This window comes from Magnolia sinica, chromosome 19 (assembly GCF_029962835.1).
Source record: "Magnolia sinica isolate HGM2019 chromosome 19, MsV1, whole genome shotgun sequence".
NCBI lineage: Eukaryota > Viridiplantae > Streptophyta > Magnoliopsida > Magnoliales > Magnoliaceae > Magnolia > Magnolia sinica.
In genome coordinates, this window is record NC_080591.1 from 2515076 (window position 1) to 2536642 (window position 21567).

Below are 21567 nucleotides of genomic sequence, written 5' to 3' on the forward strand. Positions count from 1 at the left end.
ATACGGTCTCTACTTCATTGGATGGGACGGAATACAAGGGTTTGGGTTAGTTCTTATATGTAAATGATATAATGCAATGTGTGGAATATAGTGTAGCAATGCAATGCTACATTAAGCCATAGGTCGAGAAAGACTTCTCTACCCAAACTCACCCACTTGGAGAAGCGGTCAAGGTCCAATCGATTTGAGATTTTTATGGGCGGGATGTGGTTTTTCGGCAAGCCGCATAGCATACACTTGGACTGGCTAGAAGAGCAAGTGGGTTGGGAGTGGAGATGGGCAAGTGAATGGAACTAGTCAGAGTTGGGTAAGTGGGTGAATAGGGTATCACAATGATCGATTGGAATGGGTTGGATCGGTCTCTTGGATGGCTAAGATGCTTAAGGTTTAGGCTTGACAATGTTGACATGTGCTAAAGGGCTCCCATATGCATTCTTCCTTTTTCTTTAATGGATAGAAGAACTTATGTGAGTGCGCGGTGGTGGAGGATAATAGATGATGATAAGAGATGAATTTGAAATAATGAGAAATGGGTATTTATAGTTGTTTTAGGGGCTATTTTGGTATTTTTTAAAAATTTGGGGGATAAATAAAGCTCTAAGGGTAGTGATTGGCTGAGGTCATGGGTGTGTCACGTAGCGTAATATGGTTGGTTGGATCGAATGGTAGGAGACATAATTTTGAACAAAACTAAAGGCTGAATGGTCATTTTACACCAAGAGGGCATTTTAAGGCGGAAGTTGTTTTTCCCCCTCCCCACCTAACCTGCGATAAAAAATAGTGGGTATCCACATGGCGGGAGGCACATCAAGCACAACCTGCCAGGTGGATGAGTCTCATTTTTTGCTGGGGGCCTTGATGGGGTATTGGTATACCATTGGTCCCCTCTTTTATGCATTTATTGTGGTCCTAAGCTGAATGGGCTTGAGTTTTTACTAGGCATAGGATTAGTCTTGGGTTTGGGATAGGTTTTAGGGGTCTCACAATGTTCTAACCAGCTTCTTAGCCCTAGGTGGGGTGTCTATAGATAGCTTCAAAGGGAGAGAAGAGGCACATGAGACCAACCACGATAGGGCTTATTTTGGCGCAAGGAAAGATCCACCCATCTTGAGATTCTACAGGCTTGTCCACCCGAATAGTGGGGCAAATGAACAAGAGAATAAGAGACTAAGAAATCCCAAGTAGCAGAAATTGGTCATGAAGCGTGAAGCGCAATTTTATGATCAAATAGAAAGATGGTTATGGCTCTAATGTCTTCCAAGATGAATTTGAGCATGCATTCGTTAGGAAGGAATTTATGGTTAAAAGTACAATTATTTCTTTCCTTTTAGATTTGCCAAGCTAAAGAGAGAAAGTAAAGCTTGTTAATTAGTGTACTAACTAGGTTTTTGGGGCTTTCTATGAACTAATGGACAACCTGCAAAAGGGATAGACCAGGCAAGTAGGGGCAATTCATCTTAAAATAAAGTTGTTCATAAATCCAAAAAGAATAAAAACATTAAAAAAAGAAGCGATCCCCAGTCTCAATAAAATATGCAGAAAAGAAGCTAGTGCCAATCAAAATAATTCCAAACTAGAGCATTATATTTTTGGTTTTTAGTTTGCCTATAAAAGCCATCCAAGCCATAAAAGAGTGCCACTATATAGATTTTGAAGCATTTTTCATCCAAAGTAGGACTCATTGTGTAGACCACACATTCACACGTCGCTCTTATTAGGATTTTTGTATTTTTGGCATATAACTCTTCCTTTTGTTATTTTGTATACTGCGAAAGAACTATATATGCATATTTACAAATATTCCCAACCCTTGGTTACTTCTTTCATACGGAGATAGTTTTAAGAGTTCCCTTTATTTCTTTTCCATTAGTGTGTAGACTAACCCTTGGGTTACTTTTTTCCTATGGAAAAAGTGATGTCTCGGGTAATTTTTTGAAAAAAAAAACAAAAAACAAAAAAAAAACATGAAGATAATTCTATATTCCTCACCTCAAAACCAAGACCCCTAAAACCCATTACCCCTAGAAATCCTAAATCTATTATCCCTAGGTAGAAATGGAGAGTATTTGTTTCTTATTCATCTTTTTGGAGATTGAATGGACAAGGAAAGGGATGGTGGAAGGGAGAGACGATAAAAAAGAAATAATGATGGAAGAAGTATACAGCCGGGGTGGCAATGGGTTGGGTTGGCCCGTGGGTCAACTCAACCCAACCTGCTTTTGAGGTGGGGTCCTGGCGAAGTAAAATAGGCAATAGGTCAGGCTTGAATTTAACCTACCCAACCTAACATGCACATGTGGATTATTAATGAGTTGGGCCACACAACCGGATCCAATGTAACCCAAAACAAAATAAAAGGACTGTAAGTAATTTTGGTTTTTATGCATGCCTTCATTGTCTAGGTTAAGTTGTGAATAGCCTTAATGTCATATTCCATTCTTAAACCTAAGCTCGATTGTTACTGTTTGGGTTGTGTCAGTCAAGTCCAACCATATGAATGAGTTAAATCGGGCTAAAGTTTGGTGAATTTGTAAGTGGATCAGTCTTGGGTGGACCTCGACCCAGCTGAAATCAACATATTGCCACCCCTACTAATGGGGTTGTTAGTCTAACAATGTGAAAAGGTGGGAAAGGGTGTTTACAAATATGAAAATTACAGGGTTTTATTTATGGTACTCCTAAAAGACAAGGAGGCATATAAGAAACTCTTATTGATTGTGATAGATATTCGGGCCATTTATTTAAGCATACAAAGAAGAAAAAATGGACCATAAATAATATTGGTCAACCAATACGGCAAGTCAAAATTATATGATGTAAAATGAGCCATTGGAAAAGGAAAGCCCAACAATAAGAATTTAGCATAGATGTGTGGTTGATTTTATTAGAGTACTATGATTTTTAGCACATTACATGGTCATGCACTGCCAGCTCCGAAGAGTATCCTGAATTTCCGACGTGTGTTTCATGCACATGCCCATGAACCTTTGACGCATATCCCCATCTCATGGGGAGTTGTTCATTGGTTGTGGCCTTTTTTCTTTTCTTTCTTATTCTTTTATTTATTTATTTTAGTTTCAGGGGCTTTATTTATGATAAGTGGAGCCCATCGTTCTCTGATTCAGGCAATTGAAACTTTTAAGTTTTACCTTTGATGAAAGCACATAAAATTACTATTAAAATGTTAGTGAAAAGGACTTATTATTCCTAATGAATGAATGACATGCATTCCTGTAGCTATGGGGCTTCGGTGTATTCGTTAAGGGGCCGTATGACATTTCTACTTATAAAAGCTTATTTGCTTATTTAAAAAAATAAGTTTTTGCTTTGAAAATAAATTGTTTGATAAAGCTTTAATTTTATCACTTTTTTTTTTAGTTTTTTTTTTTTTTTTTAAATATAGCTAAAAAAAACTAACAGATGAATTAGTCACTTTTTTTATTTACTAGTAGAATTTTTAAAATTAATTTTTGGACAAGTTTGTCCTTAAACGTTTTAAGTAATTTACATCTTACATCTTCTCTATCTTCATGATCTCTTTAAGGTGGGCCCAAATGATGAACGACCTCATATTAAAGGTTGAACTCCACATGATGAATGGTCCACATCAAAGTGTGGCCCTGCATGATGGATGGCCCGCATCAAGTGGGCCCCACCCAATGGATGGTCCACATCAAAGGCAGGACCCACATTGTGGACAGTGGACAGTGAAGGTGGGAGCACATGATGGGAGGTTGACATCAAAGGTGGGCCCATGTGATGAACGACCCGTATTGGAGGTCGGCCACACATGATGGACAATCCACATCAAAGGTGAGACCATACGATGGATGGTGAACATCAAAGGTGGGCCCCACATGATGGACAATCCATAACAAAGGTGGGACTCACATGATGGGTGGTGGACATCAACGGCGGTCCCACATGATAAACAACACATATGAAGGTGCCCCCCACATTATGAATGGTCCACATCAAACGTGGGCCCACATAATGCATGGTTCACATCAAAGGTGGGCCTCACATGATGGATGGCATACATCAAAGTGTGGCCTAGCATGATGGACCATCCACATTAAGTGGCCCCCACTTGATGGATGATTTGCATCAAATGTGGGATCCACATGATGGATGGTTGACATCAAAGGTGTGCTCACATGATGGACAGTTGACATCAAAGGTGTGCCTGCATGATGAATGACCCGTATTAAAGGTGAGGCCCCACATAATGAATGGTACACATCAAGGTAGCCCATATAATGGACAGAGTGGGCCTCATATGATGATGGCCCACATCAAAGTGTGACATCTCTTGATGGACAATCCACATTAAGTGGGCCCTACCTAATGGACGATCCACATCCAAGGTGCAACATGATGGATGATCCACATAGAATGTACACCCACATGATGGATGGTGGACACTAAAAGTGGGCCCCACATGGTGGAAACCCACTTTAAAGGTCGGGCCCACACAATGGACACATTAAATGTGGATTCCATGTGATGGGTAGTGGACATTGAGGGGCCCCACATAAAGGACAATTAGCATTGATGATGAGCCCCACATGATGGATGACCTACATTAAGGTGGACCCCACATAATGGATGGTCCACCTCAAAGGTCAATCCCTAATGATAAATGGTCTACATCAAAGAAGTGCCTTGCATAATGGACGACTCACTTTGAAAGTTTGGCTCACACAATGTACGATCTGCATCAAAGGTGGGCTCCATATGAATGGATGATCCACATCCAATGTTTGTTATAATAGATAAACCAAATGTCTTAAAATATGAAGATCGTAGCCATTCATTCTTTTGCCATTTGGGGCATGGTTAATTTATGATGAGATCCACCAAGACAACCACCTTGTTGCTCTTAATTATAATAGAGTTGTTGTGATCTTTAGAAGTGACATCAACTATCTCTAAAAAAATTCTTATTTAAATATTTTACTAAGTGTGCTTATTTCAAATAAGAGTTTTTTTTGAGTTTTGAAAATGTAATTTTACCAAACAAGCTTATTTAAGACAATAGCTAGAATAAAATAAAGCTTACTAGAGTAGAGATGCCAAATGAGCCTTAAATTCTTAACATTTGGTATCAAAACTAAAATAAAAATATTTTGGTATTATGGTGTAACAGAAGTGTCTAATGATGTATGAGAATTGATATTGGTTTGATTATGACCTCTATCGCTAGGATATGCATATCCAAATATGACCTGTTGAAGTGTTTTCATTGATTTGGAACAAAGTACATTTCAAGCTATGATCTGACATAAGCCTTTAAGTACAATCCATGGAAGAAAAAAGAAATTCTTTGATTAAAAGATATATAAGAACTACAGAGAACTAGTCTATAGTCTATTATAAGGTATAGAGTTGAGATGCAAATGATGTATATCAATCTTAATCTACGGTCTTTAATCTTCAGAGTATTTAGATGATTGATTAGTCAAAGTATTGTGGTGTTTTAAAGACTTAAATAATCTTAGTGTTCAACTCATGTATAACTCCAAAAACTTTAGAAGTTCCGGCAATATGTTTGCCTTACTCCTAAGGCAATCAAAGGATTTCAGATAGAAACAACATCAGGCCATTCTACTGAAAAAAAAAAAAAAAAACGTGGAGTGCCTTGATGATTAATGTAGGGCCGCTTGAGAATTTTGTTTAACAATCCAAACAATCATCGTGGAGCCACTGCTTGGGCTCTGAAAGGTTAGTGCAGAGTCACCATAAGAGCCCTAAATAATTAGAGCAGGGTCACTGAGTCACCATAAGAGCCCTAGATAGAGTGGGGTAACTGCTCAGGCATCTCTGACAATCAGCACAAGTTGCAGAGCCATTGTTGGGGTCCAAAGGGTAAAGCAAAGCTATGTTTCATAAGAAATGAGTTCTTAAACTCCCATTCTCACCTTCCAATGCCTTAGAAAGAAGGAAGAGAACTTTGTGAAGGATTTAGGGAGCTTTTATGTAATCTCAAGAGCCAAATAGCATGAAGTATATGAAATTAAGAAAGTGAAGATTCAAAGGAATACTTAAGGCGTAAATGATGAACCTGAGCTGGCCTTTGCTAAAATTTGATTTTTAGACATGCACTCTCACGGCCTTTGCTAAAATTTGATTTTTTACACATGCACTCTCACCCCACATACATCCACACAATCACAACACAACGGTTTTTTGACGCAAGGATGAACGTGATGAGGATAACTACCCCGAATCCACGGAGCCTCTCTGGACTCCTCACAGAGACTTCTCGAATCCACGAGGAAAGAAAGCAGAAAATAGAAATAAATTCTAAGAAATTTGAAATTAATTAATTGATGAATAAAAATGAGTTCACAACCCTTTAAATAGGGGTACCAAGCAATGGGAAAGAAATGAGAATCAAACTACAACTCAAACTCTTAGAACCCGCAACTTACTATAAATAGTAAACTTACTATTTATAGACGGTCGTGATGTCTACTAGTGCACAAGGTTTTCGGCCAAAAATAGTAAGTGTCCTATTTGGCTTCACCAAACCGTTCTCCTAACTATTCTAAGCTCTTTTCACATTGGGCGCAACTCCTAAAGCCCGATGGATGAAGAGTTATAATCAAACTAAAACTTACTATTTATAGTAAAAAGGAAATTAAAATAGGAAAATGACCATCGATCCAAGGGTTTTTCGCAATTCCGGGCTGCGCAACTCGGTGTACCTGGGTTGGTTGGCTTCAGTAGCTCGTTCTACCCCAAAATCATATATTTTACATCAGATAACTCATTCCAGATTGCAAGATACACCTGATTTAAGGTTCGATGGTCTGGATCACTTCTGTCGTCCACCTGGCCTTTTCTAATCCATCTTGGCCATGTAACTGTTCACAACCCGCTCTACATCATTTACATCATTTTTCATCATAACGGGTACTCAAAACTCATGACCTTATGTTGAAACTCCCCCGAGTCTACCACCGAGACATGATGGAATTTGACTAGACAACACATTTATGTCAAACATGACCCAACCTTTGGAAGTAATTTGACTAGAGTACATATTCAACCGAATCTATCTTTTACAGTGGTCTGTCGGCCAATCAAATCTGACTAGCTTGTTGGCTGTTCCTACTTGGTACGGTTGTAGATACGGTAGATCCCCCAGATCCATCAGGTGGGATCCCTTATTGTGGGGCCCAGCGTGAAACATGTGCCTTACTTTCAGGCCGTTCATCTGCTTTGAAATTCATTTTAGGGCATGACTCCAAAAATGAAGAGATTTGGATCCCAGGTTGACCATAATATAGGAAACAGTAGTAATCGTATCATTAAAAACTTCTCATGGGCCACAAAATTTTTGTATCAAGCTAATATTCTTGTGGTCTCTTCATGCTTGCCTTTTTTTTTTTGGGTTAGCTTGTTAGTACACACATGTCAGTACACACACTCCATGTGAGCCACCCATGTTGTCTCTTCATGTTTATCAACAAGTTGGGTGGCAAATAAACATTCCAGTGGCCCATGGAGTTCTTAATGGTGAGGATTTAACCATGACTGTTTCCAGTGGTAAGGTCCACCTAAGATTTGTATCTGCTTCATTTATGGGATCATGCCCTAAAATGAGCTTTCAAAATGGATCGACGGAGTGGAATTACGGCGGGTCCGGGATCCACCCAAACCGTGCCCGCTTGGTGCGGTGGGGGCACCACCCAATCCGCGTCCAAGTGAGTGTCACAGCAAGGCGGGCCTCAGTTGGAAGGAAGGTTATTTGATACTCCAGGTGTGGACCACACTTGATATGCAGGCACCGGAAATTGTATACACAGCATGCATTATCTCAGTTTGAGCTGACTAATTTGTGAAACTGACAGTTCCAAAACCAGATTTGTTGAACAACCCTTTCCTCTGATTTGTGGATATTTTCATTTTAACCGTCCAATGAATGTCCACTAATCTGATAATCAGAAGATTAAATAAGGAGAATGTTTGTCTCACAATACACCTAAAGTTGCACATATAATTTGGACGGTTTAAATAGACTCACTTATATGCCACGTATGCAACTTGCAAGTAATTCCCAAGTGCCTGCGTATCATCATCCCGGTCGGACAGAGTACCGAAGTTTTTATCGATTTGAAAAGCTGCGATAGCTCCCGCCATATAAATAGAAATCTCCTGCTTCTTCACTCTCTTGCCCCTTCACTCTCCTGCTTCTTCAGTCTCTTGCTCCTTCACTCTCACACAGAAGCATCTGACTCTCTCTCGCAGAAGTACGTCTCATTCTCTCTGCGATTTCTCTAAATTTCTGAAGAATTTCATCAATCTGTCGACTTTTCAGAGAATCTGAAGATACCATACGGAAATTTAACTTGTTTCATACAAATGAGAGTAGATTTGATTTACTTTTGCATTCTGTGTAGATTTTGGTATTTAATTCGTTCATTTCGTAGAATTTCTTTTAAAAATCTGGGGAAAATGAAAATCGATGTTGAAATTTCTCATCTGTTTCATGTTCGTATAGATTATTGTCATTTTTGATGGATCAGAGGAGATTCACTTGATGTTTGTGTTTGTTGAGGAGATTTTGATGCTCCTTTCACTCCAAATCCTTATATATGAAAAGGAATTGTTTAATTTCTGTTAAAATTAAGGAAGAATGAACAGAAATATTAAAATTTCTCTTCCTTTTCAAGCTGTGGATTGTTTTCTTTTTGTTATTTTCGATGAATCGAAGGAGATTTGCTTTGTGTTTGTGTTTGATGTCGAGATTTTGGTAATTCTTTCGCTTCAAATCCTTAGATTTGAGAAGATTATTCAATTTCTGTTAAAATTCATGAGGAAAATGAAAACTGATGTTGAAGTATATCTTTGGTTCCTTGTTTTTGGATAGATTTATAGTTATTTCAGATGAACGAGCTTAGATTCGCTCGATGCATGTGTTTGTGGTAGAATTTTTGGACTTTATTTTTTTTTTTTTGCTTAGAGCCCCAGATTTGAAAGGTACCGAGGAATTTCTGTTCAGATTTACAAATTCATGGAATTGCCTGATACTTATTTCTGTTAAAATTCTTTTTTTTTTTTTTTTAATTTAGTTCATGAGAAAAGTTCTTATTGAATTTGTTTTTGTTTGTAGATTTTGATGAATTGAGCTCAGTTATGGACTCATATGCATTGAGATCCGTCTCGGATCTGCCTGCACCTTTTCGGCCCACTTTCGGTTTCAGGTACTGTTCTCTATGTTTGTGTTTGGATACACTATTGAAATTTGTTTGGATACAGTTTCATTTGTTTATTATGTGCAGGTACTTCAATTCGTTGCAGAGTGAGTGCTTTCCTGGCTGCTTCCTCTCCGACCAAAACATGGTTATCTCAGCACCAACAGGAAGTGGTAAAACAGTGCTATTTGAGCTCTGTATTTTGAGACTTCTTTCAAGGTTCCTTTCACAGGATGGGAAGTTCAACCATATAAAAGGAAACTTTAAAACAGTACGTTACATACTTCCTGTTGTTGATGGTAGTCCATGCTTTTTTCTTTCTCAATAAGCAGTTTAGAAGGGAAGAAAGCACTGCGTCTTGGTTGGAGATCACCACCAACTTCAGTAGTTCCCTCCCATCTGTCCCTTTTTGTCTAAACTGGCAGTTTATCAGGAGCTCATTATAACATTTAATTGCAGTGCTAGGATCTTTATTGTCATCCCATTCGAGTTCTGGTTTTATGAGATCAATTCTTATAGATGCCATGCTATGTAACAATATACAAGTGAATGTGTTTATTGTGTTCTGGGGTGATCCATGCTCTTGTAACCTGACACAATTTGTTTCAGGCCATGATGTGATTAAAATGTGTTAAGGAGTAGTGTTTCTGCTCTTAACTTTAATATAGTTTGTAGTCTGACTATAGATTCTTCTTCCATGGCATGAAGATCTACATCGCTCCATCAAAGGCCTTAGTGCAGGAGAAACTCCGAGACTGGAACCTGAAGCTTGGTTCTTGGGGAATTAGTTGCTTGGAGCTGACGGGTGACAATGAATCTTACAATGTAAAGAATATTCAAGAAGCGGACATCATATTAACTACACCTGAGGTGAATGTTCAACCAGTCTGATTTTCATTTCCTTTTAAAATGCAGACTGATTACTATCTTGCTCTCTGTAGTGAGTCTGGTGACTTCAAATTGAACTTCTAGCATAGATGTTTGAATATACTCTTTATGTTTGCAGAAATTTGATGCCGTGACCCGGCATCGCATACGGGATGGTGGCTTGAGCTTTTTTAGTGATATTGCACTTCTGCTTATTGATGAGGTTCACTTGTTAAATGATCCACGTGGAGCTTCTTTGGAAGCAATAGTTAGCAGAATAAAAATGCTTGCTCGAAACCCTGAAATGCGTTCAAGTCCTCTGGCTCATGTTCGCTTCCTTGCTGTTTCTGCTACAATCCCAAACATTGAGGACCTTGGTAAATTTTAATTTTATGACACTAAATGGTGTAAATTCATTGTCTCAAGCCTCGACCACTTTCTTGGTATTTTGCATAAATGGCGTAAATTGGAGTATTTTCTCACTTCATATTAACTTTTGCAGCTGAATGGCTTATGGTTCCTTCTGAAGGTATTAAAAGGTACTCCTAAGTGTACATTAAAAGTGATTCTTTTTTTATTCAATGCATGGGCCAAATAAGTTCATCTTGCACTTAATTTTATTTATCATTATTATTATTATTATTTTAATATGACAGATTTGGAGAAGAAATGAGGCCTGTAAAATTGACCACCAAAGTATTTGGTATGCTTCCAATGCTTTATTTTGCTCTTCTTGAATGATCTCAAATTCAAACTTTTGGTATTCTTTCTTCCATAGGCTTGTTGCCATGTTCAATAGCTTCAATTTTCTTGCTATTGCTGATGCCCCTAAAGGTCTGCTACTCTGTGTGTGTGTGTGTGTGTGTGTGTATATATATATATATATATATATATATATTTCATGGAGGAATCCCCTGCTTCTCCATGCTGCTTGACAATAAAATTTATCATCACCACCAGAGCCTTGTCCTAGCTATGTGGGTTTGGCTTTATGAATCCTGTTTTGCCTATCAGTAAAAAAGAGTAATGGTATTGTTTCCTGCTGCCATCTGTTGTTCTACTGATTCTGAAAATTATGTTTTTTGCAGGTTACGCCTCAGCTAGAAACGACTTCTTATTTGAAAGGGTAATTGCTTAATCTTATTCATATCATTTGGTCATTGAAGTATGAATCTAATGACTGTCATGTAAGACCATATCTTTGTTTTTCTACAAGCAGTTTGATCATTTTGAAATCCATATAACATTATATATCCTTTCCTAGTCAAAATATAATGGTTTTTATTCTTGTTGTACTGATATGTTTAATTCTTGTTTCATTTATCAGCGACTCCAAAACTTCATTTTTGGTAAGTATGGATTGGGAAACAGGCTTTTATATCAATCATTTTATTGTTTTGTTTTTCTTCCTTTTGTTCCTTCCGTAATGCGTGGAAGGAGAATTAAACATCCAAAAATGGTCCGCAGATATACTTATGCAACACTCCAGAGGGAAATCTGCATTGGTTTTCTGTTCCACCAGAAGAGGTGCACAAGAAGCTGCGCAATGCCTCTGTCGGACTGCAATGGGTCTTGGCCATTCAAATCCATTCATAAAACACAGAGAACAACCGAACAGGCTAAAGGAAGCATCTCTATCATGCAGTGATAAACAAATGCAATCATCCATTCTTTATGGAGGTATACATTAGTTTGTCATCATATAGCTAGGCATTCCTCTATTAATGTACACAATTTAAAATCATTCAATAGTCCTCTCTCCTCACACACGAAAGTGTTGTTTTTTTCTTGTTTGAAATTATGCATGTAGCTCAGATAGGTTCGTGTTGATAGTTCTGGAATAAGGTTCTGCATGATATACCGTAGTTTTGTTCTTGCCAAAGCTTGTTACAGGATCTAAACCTGTCTTTACCTGCAGTTGGTTTTCATAATGGTGGGCTTTGCCTAAAGGACCGGAACCTTATTGAAGGACTCTTTCTCAATGGTGATCTTCAAATACTGTGCACTACAAATACTCTTGCGCATGGAATCAACTTACCAGCACATACAGTAGTAATTAAATCAACACAATACTTGTATGTTGAACCTTTTTTCGGTTTAGAGGTTCATTTGTTGAGGAAAATCATAAAAAGTTCACTACTAAATTTCAAATTTATCCAGCAACAAGGAGAAAGGGGTCTACTCGGAATATGACCGATCCATGATACTGCAGGCACGTCATCTTACCATTTCGAGCTTTCTTTTGAAGTAGTTTCTTCCATTTATATATAAATCTGCAAACAACACATGCTGCTCTCTGCAACTTATTTCAACCATAAACAGATAATGTTGGTACATCCTTTTTTTTTTATGTTGAAGTTATTTTTTTAATTACATAATGATAACATCACAGACAAAATTTCTTTTGAATTGTTACTCAAAACGAGCTCCAACAAGCTGATGTATTCACTCACCATAATCATTATAGGGAATGACGCTGATTCTCCTGCCGACATTTATTTTCAGTGGCAAATGTTCTGGTAGTCACAACTGTAATGTCTACTTGATTTAAAGTTGTGTCAATCGACAATGCACCCCCCGTGACTATGTCGGACATCCACACCGTGCATTTGGTGGGTCCCCTCTAGATTATGGGATATCCCAAAAATCAACTATATCCAGAACTCAAGTGGGTCACACTATCTGAAACCGTGTGAAATCATGCATAAAACGTCTAAAAGCACTTTGTGGGGTCCACCTGAGTCTTGGATACAGCTGAAACTTGGTGTGACCCCTCATCCAAGTGGAACACACATAATGGATGGTCTGGATATCTGAACCACATCTTAGTGGTCCCTATAAATGATCACGAAGGTTTCAATAGTTGGGTATCCACTCTTAACTGTTGTATGTGGTAAGGCCGACCTAAGTTACGGATTGGACTGATTTTTAGACCTATTGCCCACATGGAAAGGTGCATATGATTGATGGGGTGGATGTCTGACATGGATTAGGGCGGGGCGCACACAGTTTGACCTCATGGTACTTTTTCCGTGCCTCTGTGTGTGCATCAATTCCATGCACAGAACTGTTTCTTATGGTTCTAAAGTTTATTTTCTTTCTTTGATACCTCAACTTCCGCTGGAGTGTCTTAGGCAACTTTTATTTAGTAATAAATTGATTTAAATTGATGCGTCTGCACAAAACCTATACGCGATGCACACAAATCATGAATATTCTTGAAACCTGTATGTGTCAACAATGAAACGCACAATGTGCCTGACCGCATGCTTCAGTGTCTTTCCTTCCAAGTCATTCTACTAAAAGTAATCTAAAACTTTGGGCCTTGCAGATGTGTGGGAGGGCAGGTCGTCCACCATTTGAGGAGACTGGGACAGTCATAATCATGACGAGAAGAGAAACAGTAATTTCGTCCTCAATATTTTTTTTTTCTAATTCAGATGCTTTCAATAAAGAGAGTTGAGGTTTCATAGCAGTTTTTGCTTTGCTTAATTGTGTGAGTTCTGTTATGATTTTGTTTCCCACCATAGGTTCATTTGTACGAGAATCTCTTAAATGGATGTGAAATGGTGGAATCACAGTAAGTTCTTGATTCTTATTCTGGGACCTGTTTGGATCTCTGTAATTCTCCTGTGCATGTTGTATAGTACTTTGCAGATCTTCTAAAATAGTTGGTATGACATTATTTCTATCGCCTTAGATTGCTTTCATGCACAACAGAGCATTTAAATGCAGAGATAGTTCAGCTAAATGTCTCCGATATTACTTTGGCGATCGAGTGGCTGAAGTGTTCATACCTGTATGTGCGGATCAAAAAGGCATGTTTTGAGCAAAATGTAAAAACAATCTCTGAATAATGTCTTCTTTTTTTTTTTTTTTGTGTAATTTATCTAATATTCTACATGCAAAATCAGAATCCTGAAAATTATGGACTTAAGAGAGGGATTCCTTGTGAACGCTTAGAGAAGCATATGCAAGGTTTTCCCATGTACTCTTTGTTGAGGTTTCAGCCTTTATTTTTCTTTCATCTCTTGATTATTTTCATTTGAATATCAGGAATATGCCTCCAGAAGGTTAACGAACTATCAACATATGGCATGATCTGGACAGATGAATATGGTTTTCTTCTGAAGCCATTAGGTATCTTGTTGTTGTCTCCACAATGTTTGTTTTGCAAATTTTATAATGAAGATGAAGTATCTGTATTTACCAGAGTATCCTGACATGCATGATCATCACTCACAAAAACGTGAAGTTTATGTACTCAAATATTTCACTTGCATGCTTGTGTGCCCACACGTTTTAGTGGTCTCAAAACTCCCACATAGCATCAGCATAATCTCCCTTAATGTGAATGCATAAACATGCTTGTTTAGGCTAACCTTTCCACGTCTATAAATGCAATCATCATCTACCATAAATGCAAGCATGACTTCCTGAAACTACTGTATCTACAGAGCCTGGACGGCTGATGACAAAATATTATTTGAAATTCAACACGATGAAAGACATTATACAAACAACTGAGAACTCCAGTTTGGAAGATGTACTCCGTACTGTTTGCCGCTCCCAGGAGATTGCTTGTATGTATGCCACTGTAACACCAGCTAATTTACTTGTCATTGCAAGCTATTGGAATGATTAATCATCCATCCCATGCTGGTAAATGAAGGGATACAACTGAGACGCAATGAGAAGAAACTCCTAAATGACATAAACACTGATAAAGATGGCCGGCTTCGTTTTCACATCCTTACTGAAAATGGAAAGCGGAAAAAGCGGATTCAAACGAGGGAGGAGAAGATATTTGTGTTGGCAAATGACTGCTTGACTGGCGATCCTTCAATTCATGATTTATCCCTCAACCAGGTCTTCTCTCATGGCAATGCATGAAATAACTTAAAAGTGTCATTTTCTGTATATATCCACTTCTATTAACATGTGCTAGAAACTAATAGGCATTTCACAGGACACGAATTCAATATGCTCAAATGGGTGTAGAATTGCAAGATGCATGAAAGAGTTCTTTATTTACAAGAAGTGTTACAGGGGTGCTCTGCACTCTACTCTTCTAGCTAAAAGCTTACACCAGAGGCTTTGGGATGACAGTCCCTACTTGCTGAAACAACTACCAGGCATTGGAATGGTCACTGCAAAGGTTATTTTCTTTTGTTTAATAACTGTATTCAGATCTTGAAATAGATTTCTTGGGGTGTACAATGTTCTATACTAAAAAACCCATGTGACAATGGCACTACATTTTTTTAAGTCGTGTCAAGTTCAAATGTCAGATGTTCACATGCACTTAGAAAGAACCTTAATTTTTTATCCTTTTCTTTTATCTTTTTATGGACCATTTACGTAGTCGCACCATATTTATACCCTAAGTTTTATCTCAAGCACAACCCCATTCATGCATGCATGTGCCTCATGCTCAGCATTTTGCTCACTTATCCTTGGAGTAGGGCATGTAATAGTTGGCCAGTGGTTACTACCAGGTGAATACCATTTGGGCATGTAAGTGGTGTTAATCTGGGCCCCTTCCATGGCCAGTTCCAGAACTTTTGCAAAAGAGGAAGGTTGATGTCCGGTGGGCAGCCAATTGTTAATCTTTTGCCAATCTTCCAGTAAAGGACAACCCCAAGTTTATAGTAGAGGCTGAAGAAGATGATGAGGAAGATAAACTATAGTTTATATTCATAAACTTTTTCCCTGTTTCTTCTTCCTTTATGAACTAATAATATTCACATAATTCCATATATTTCAATATGAGCATTCAGCTTTATGGATGTGTGATCATGATTTTGTGCTTGTACCCTTGACCTAAAATGCATTTTTTTAATGTTCAACTTAGGCATTACATTCAGCTGGAATTAACTCATTCAAGACAATGGAGGAAGCAGATCCAAGGAGGATAGAAATAATTACAGGTCGGAAATACCCATTTGGGAATCATATCAAGGAGTCCTTATTATCACTTCCACCGAAGGTTGAGATGAAGGCTGAAGAGGCTGAATGCCGAAGGCAAGGAAAGTCAAAGTTAGTTATCACGCTAACTCGGTTATCACAATCAATCTCGTCAGTTAAGCGGCATTATGCTGACATGGTATGTCATCTAAACAACTTCCACCAATCTTCTTCATACCATGGCATTTCCTTCTTCAGCATATGGCTTATACTCTTTTTTACAGGTTATAGGTTCGGAAGAAAATAATATGATCTTTTTTTATGAGAAAATAAGGTGATGTTGCCTTTTGTTTCATGTAGAATCTAACTTTTGGAATATGCTTCCACTCATGACCATGTACCATTTCCCTCTATTTCATTATATTTCTTACGAGTTTGCCGTTTCTTGGATTCTCTGCAGCAGAGTTGAAGAGTTTTCCAGGTACTATAGAATCTTCATTAATTCTCTCCATCCAATACCTATCTATTCATATTAGCAAGCATATCTAATTTTAGCAAACAGATTATTATATATGACATTATGCCATGTGAATCATATGTGTTTTATCATCATCATCATCATCTAAACCTTATTCCAACTACTTGGGGTATGGCTGCACCAATCATGTTCTGCCATGTCATATTGTCAGGATTCTTAATGAAAGTTATGGCAAAAGTTTCATGCTGGCTGCCAACCTGATGCAACTATCCCCCTTTATCCGGCCTGGGACCTGCAATGAGAGCCCAAAACTCCCTTAGGTGCTATGTAATAGTCTATTACACGGGTTGATTAAAATCAACGAGCTGTGACTTGTGAGTCATGTGTGTTTACTTTTACAAATATAACAGCATATAATATTGGGTCACGATTCATGTTTTCCAGATTTACAGCACTAATCTATCAAATCCATCTTTTAAGTTCCTTGATCCCCTCTTTATCAAACTTCTGTCCAGAATAACTGCCATGGCCACTACTTTCGGCTCCACCTTTTGATCCATACACATGTTCCCCACCTCTGGTACAAAGAAAAAGGGTGTATCTGTAAGACACATGTGATGGGAATAGCCTTTCCAATAATTGCTAAGAATGATTAGTGGCTAACTGATTTACTTGTTTCCACTCAATATTGCAAAATTATAAAGTCTCAAACAATATTATATTAACTGTCAAAAATGCAAATTATAAGATTTGGGAATTCATCGAGACTTAATCATGACTTTATTGGTAAAAATTTGTGATTCTGATTCACAAATCTTGAGAGCTATACATTAAGGTAGATGACATTGATAAGTGCATCTATTGAGAAATGAGATAGAAGGGTGAATTTGTTGAGAGAGGAATTGAATATGCTGTTGTAGGAGTGCCTATCAGTGAGCTCTAACCCTCTGTTCAAAGGGATGGACTGTGGAGAATGGAAGCACAAGAGAAGACTAGGTGGAAGAAATTAAGGTGGGTTTGGATATGTGCTCTCTTTGGATTCCTTGGATAAATTCCATGGTCACTGGAGAAAATGGCATTAAAAAAAAATGGTGTGCCTGTTTGGATAGCAAGCGGAATCCTCAAATTCATTAGACAAACTGTGAGTTTGTTTGTTGTGCCAGAGAATTCTGACCATGGACAAGAGTTATGATTATTGTGTGGAACCCACATATCCAAACAGCCCAACTGTCTTGTCGGTGGTAAACAATTTCTATTTTCACATGGATTCTGTGTATCCAAACACGCCCTTGGCTTCTTAGTTCCAATACCTCTCCATTGAGATTCTAGGTTGTTTGTTTCCTTAGTCTTAGCTCACCTACTGAAGCAAAAGAGGATGTAAAGTGGACTTGAAGATGGGATTACTCAGATTGAAAACCAGTCCAATCTCATCATACTTTTACTTGAAGTTATCACAGCAAGGAAATATAAAGCGGACTTGAATACCAAAGAAATGGCTAAATTGCATTGTCCATAGTATCCATTACCATCACCATGGCTGCGTTGCTTTCAAGCATAGTTCTAAATCTTGGTAAGTCAACTTGAAACTCAGCCTAGTCAACTCGAATCGAAGACATTTCAAGTCGAGTCGACTTGATTCAACATGACTCAAAGCGAGTCACTCTCTTGCAAAGAGTTTTTAACCAAAAAAAATAGGAATTGGATTTTGAACCTAAGACCTCAAGCAGAAGGAGCAAGGCCTATAACCCACATGTTAAGCATCATGTGTTTGCACATTATTCCATTATTCTAAAATTTATAGATATATAAGTACTTAAAAAATTTATAAATTATATTCTTCAGTTATTAAATATCGAGTCGAGTCAAGTAAAGAGTTGTCCGAGTCTTGGGGTCAACCTGACCCAGCTAGACATCACATCTAGTCATAGTTTAATTTTTTAAATCATAGTTTAATTTTTAAAACTATGATTTCAAGTGGACTTGAAAGGAAGCTAACTGCAAGTGAAGCTACTTCCTTGTTATGAATGATAAGGAATGGAATTACAATTTTGTTCTTTCCTCTCTATTGAAGTAGATACTGCAACTCAGTTCGATGGTGCATCCATATGCAGCCTAAATTCAATTCCCGTTTCTCTCATGTTATATTCTTCTCAACTGATGAGACGGCTCATATTGCAATTTGCAGCCCCTATAGTGCAACACTTCTCGTGTCAAACCCTCAGCAAGGAAAGCTGACTGTGAAAGTCCATCTTATCTTTGAAGATTATGGTAAATTTCCTTCTGCTGTCAAATGTCTCAAATTGCAAATTTACTGGTATTCAACATCCACCCGGAGTGATTAGTCGCTTTGGTATCTTTATGCAGTGGGTCTTGACGTCCATGAAAAGCTTGTTTTAACTAGGGAGGCCAACCCAAATACAATGTGGGCACGTGGAGATCGACAGTCCGCTCATACTTATTCTCTGCCCAGGGAAATTTATGTGGTGGATGATGATAACAACAACACTTGTTCTCGTGCTCCGACTGAAGAACCTCAAATTTTGAGTAAATCTAAAAGGGTGATCTCTTCCATGTAAGAGCTTACTGTTTAATTCAATGGAATTTCATCTTTGATCTTCACTCTACCTGATTCCATCATGTTTGGATCTGTTTGAGCGTTGTCCTTCTCTCCGTATTTTGATAACCAGGAATGCTAATTGCACACAAGTTCCCATGGGGACAAAGTGGCAACATATACAATATCTGGACCGTTCATCCAGCATGTCCCAACATATACAGGGACACAATCCTAACTGCTTGATTGGATGTTTGGAACAAGCACCAGAAATGGCGGTGGTTAATTTTTTGTTTACCTCACATTGAGCCGTTAGGATCGTCTGACTGACTATTTACTGGCCATGGCCCATACTATATTTGGGCCCCAAAAAATGAGTAGTACAGATCTTGTATACATTTGCCATGTTGGGAATTTGTGTGCAATAACCCATGAGCATAAGAGCATTTCTCTTTCTTGTGTTCTCAAAGTCTTCCTTTTTTTTTTTTTTACTGCCACAGGCCCAGCTTCAACCTCCTACAGGAAGACATAGAGGAAGGTAGTACTTAAATCAGATTTGACATCTTAAAACCGTTATAGGCCTGGTTTTGCTGTCAACTTCCTCCTACTTTTCTGTAATTTTAAAAATTCTTACTCGTGCAAGGTTTTCCTGCTCCTGAAACTGAAGAATGCGGTTCTGAGGCAATAAATCAACAGACGGTATTCGACCACATCCGCAAAAAGGCTAAAAATTTTCCATTGTTTTCGACATCTGCAACAGAAAATTCATCTCCATCCAGAGCCTTACTTCCGACAAGAAAAGCAACAGAAAAGGTAGGCATGAACGGTATCCAGAGAGAGATTGTGATCCTACCTGACTCAGAACCTATGGTAACCACAGCGGATTTCAGCATTTCAAAGATCTCTCCAACAGGGATGATTCAGATGAATGGTCTTGATAACCACATTGATGAAAATACAGCACCAGAATACCATATGATCTCTAGAAGCTTCAGCAATGGAAAAGCCGAGCTTTCTGCTGGAATTAAGAGTCGCCCGTTTTCAGATATCTCCACCCTACAAGCAGATGTATGGGAGTCTGGCCAGCGAAGAGCTTCACCATTAAAAGAAAAGCATCATAGTCCAAAAGAATCAGCTGCCGTTTGCATGCGAGATGAAGGCCAATCATCAAAAAACGATGTAAGCTCCAACTGTTTTACTGATATCAAAGCCACTCTTAATGATCTAACGGATATTAAGATGGATATTAAGAAACCGTTCTCAGATATCCAACTGCATCCAAGTTCAAAGGATCGAAATGCAGTTGAAAATTCAGCACAAGGACGCGATGTTATCTCTGGAAGTTTGATAACTGATGGGAAATCTGAGCTTGGTTTTCTTGTTTCAAATGCTGTAAATGATCGAACGGAAACCAAGCAGCTGTTTTCAGATATCTTCGCTGTGAAACCGGATGTTTGTGAAACGGGCTGGCAAAGATCTCCACCATTGAAACAACAAGAGATGATTTCAAAGGAAATGAATACAATTGGTAGAAGGGAAGCTGAGAAACAATGCTGCTCATTGGCAACATCAGGTAAGGAGATTGGCGTGTCCTTCCTTGGGGTTAAGAGCGTCTTTTCATTTCTTTAATCTTGTTTTTGTAAATCGATGTTTCTTGAATCTGATTCAAACATGGAAGCTACAATAACTGAAGTGTAGAATATGAAACTACATAGCTGTTTGGGAAGTATAGCAATCTGGTCTACCTATGTCAGATTGTCAGTCGAGAGAATGTGTGATCAATGGATATAAAGTACCCACCAGAACCTGGTGTATAAACCATCTCAACCATTCCGTTTGTGTTCATACCCATGATCGTCACCATCCAATTGATGGCCATAGAGAAGGAACCAAGCCCAGTCCGAGCCAGGCCCTCCAAATAGATATTGGTCACAATGTTACGTAAGTTGGGTTGTGCTAGCCTATCCTATCGGGTCCTTGGGGAGATTATGATCGGGCCCAGTCCATTAGCTGCAAACTGTGAAATCTTGGCCCTGGACCAAAACTGCAAGGCTCTTGGCTCATCCCAAACCTGTCCAAAGTAGGGGTGACAATAGACCTTGATGCAGGACAATTAAACACTTGTTCTAAAAGCTCGAACTATTAGAGTATGGCGAATTAATCCCTTTATCTTGTAGCCCAGGCCCCACATTTCATGGATTTTTAGGACCTCGGCCGAAACCCCTTCATGGGCCCCAAATCAGATGAGCCGCCCACCTCGAGTGTCTCCCTACATCCCACGGGCTACCCTACTCGAGCCTAATGTGAAATGCGCATTAATCACCCTTGGTGAGGAGTCTCGAACACAAGACCTCCCCCATAGGCCCCAAATCACATGGGCCACCCACTTCGAGTGTGCCCTTGCATCCCACAGGCGACCCCACTCGAGCCCAGTGTGAAAATGCCCCTGCATTAGACCTGGTATCCCACCTGGCCTGACTGGCCCATTCCTTTAGGTCCAAGTCCTGGACCCTAAGCTCCACCAAAGGGTTGGGCCTGGGCGAGTATGCCATTAGCTC

At 38.7% G+C, this 21567-nt stretch overlaps 1 protein-coding gene across 1 annotated transcript; it reads left to right on the forward strand.

Moving 5' to 3' along the window:
* Positions 1 to 9094: 9094 nt before the first annotated feature.
* Positions 9095 to 21085, forward strand: LOC131235645 (DExH-box ATP-dependent RNA helicase DExH17). The gene is made up of 26 exons (XM_058232912.1): positions 9095 to 9212; positions 9291 to 9474; positions 9912 to 10073; positions 10210 to 10447; positions 10573 to 10609; positions 10727 to 10773; positions 11159 to 11196; positions 11398 to 11419; positions 11538 to 11750; positions 11989 to 12145; positions 12231 to 12282; positions 13402 to 13473; positions 13601 to 13650; positions 13771 to 13888; positions 13985 to 14048; positions 14127 to 14210; positions 14528 to 14653; positions 14743 to 14939; positions 15040 to 15228; positions 15925 to 16176; positions 16262 to 16311; positions 16441 to 16458; positions 18641 to 18723; positions 18820 to 19027; positions 19510 to 19547; positions 19653 to 21085. Exons 1-26 carry the CDS (start codon positions 9145 to 9147, stop codon positions 20636 to 20638), a joined length of 3753 nt encoding a protein of 1250 aa, XP_058088895.1. The 5' UTR covers positions 9095 to 9144; the 3' UTR covers positions 20639 to 21085.
* Positions 21086 to 21567: the final 482 nt, after the last annotated feature.

Bases quoted from the DNA above. Each gene is read 5' to 3' on its own strand.
- LOC131235645 (XM_058232912.1), top strand. From the start codon at position 9,145: ATGGACTCATATGCATTGAGATCCGTCTCGGATCTGCCTGCACCTTTT. The intron at 13,474-13,600 runs GTAATTTCGTCC...TTCCCACCATAG, and splicing joins TCATGACGAGAAGAGAAACA to GTTCATTTGTACGAGAATCT. The intron at 14,211-14,527 runs GTATCTTGTTGT...CTGTATCTACAG, and splicing joins TTTTCTTCTGAAGCCATTAG to AGCCTGGACGGCTGATGACA.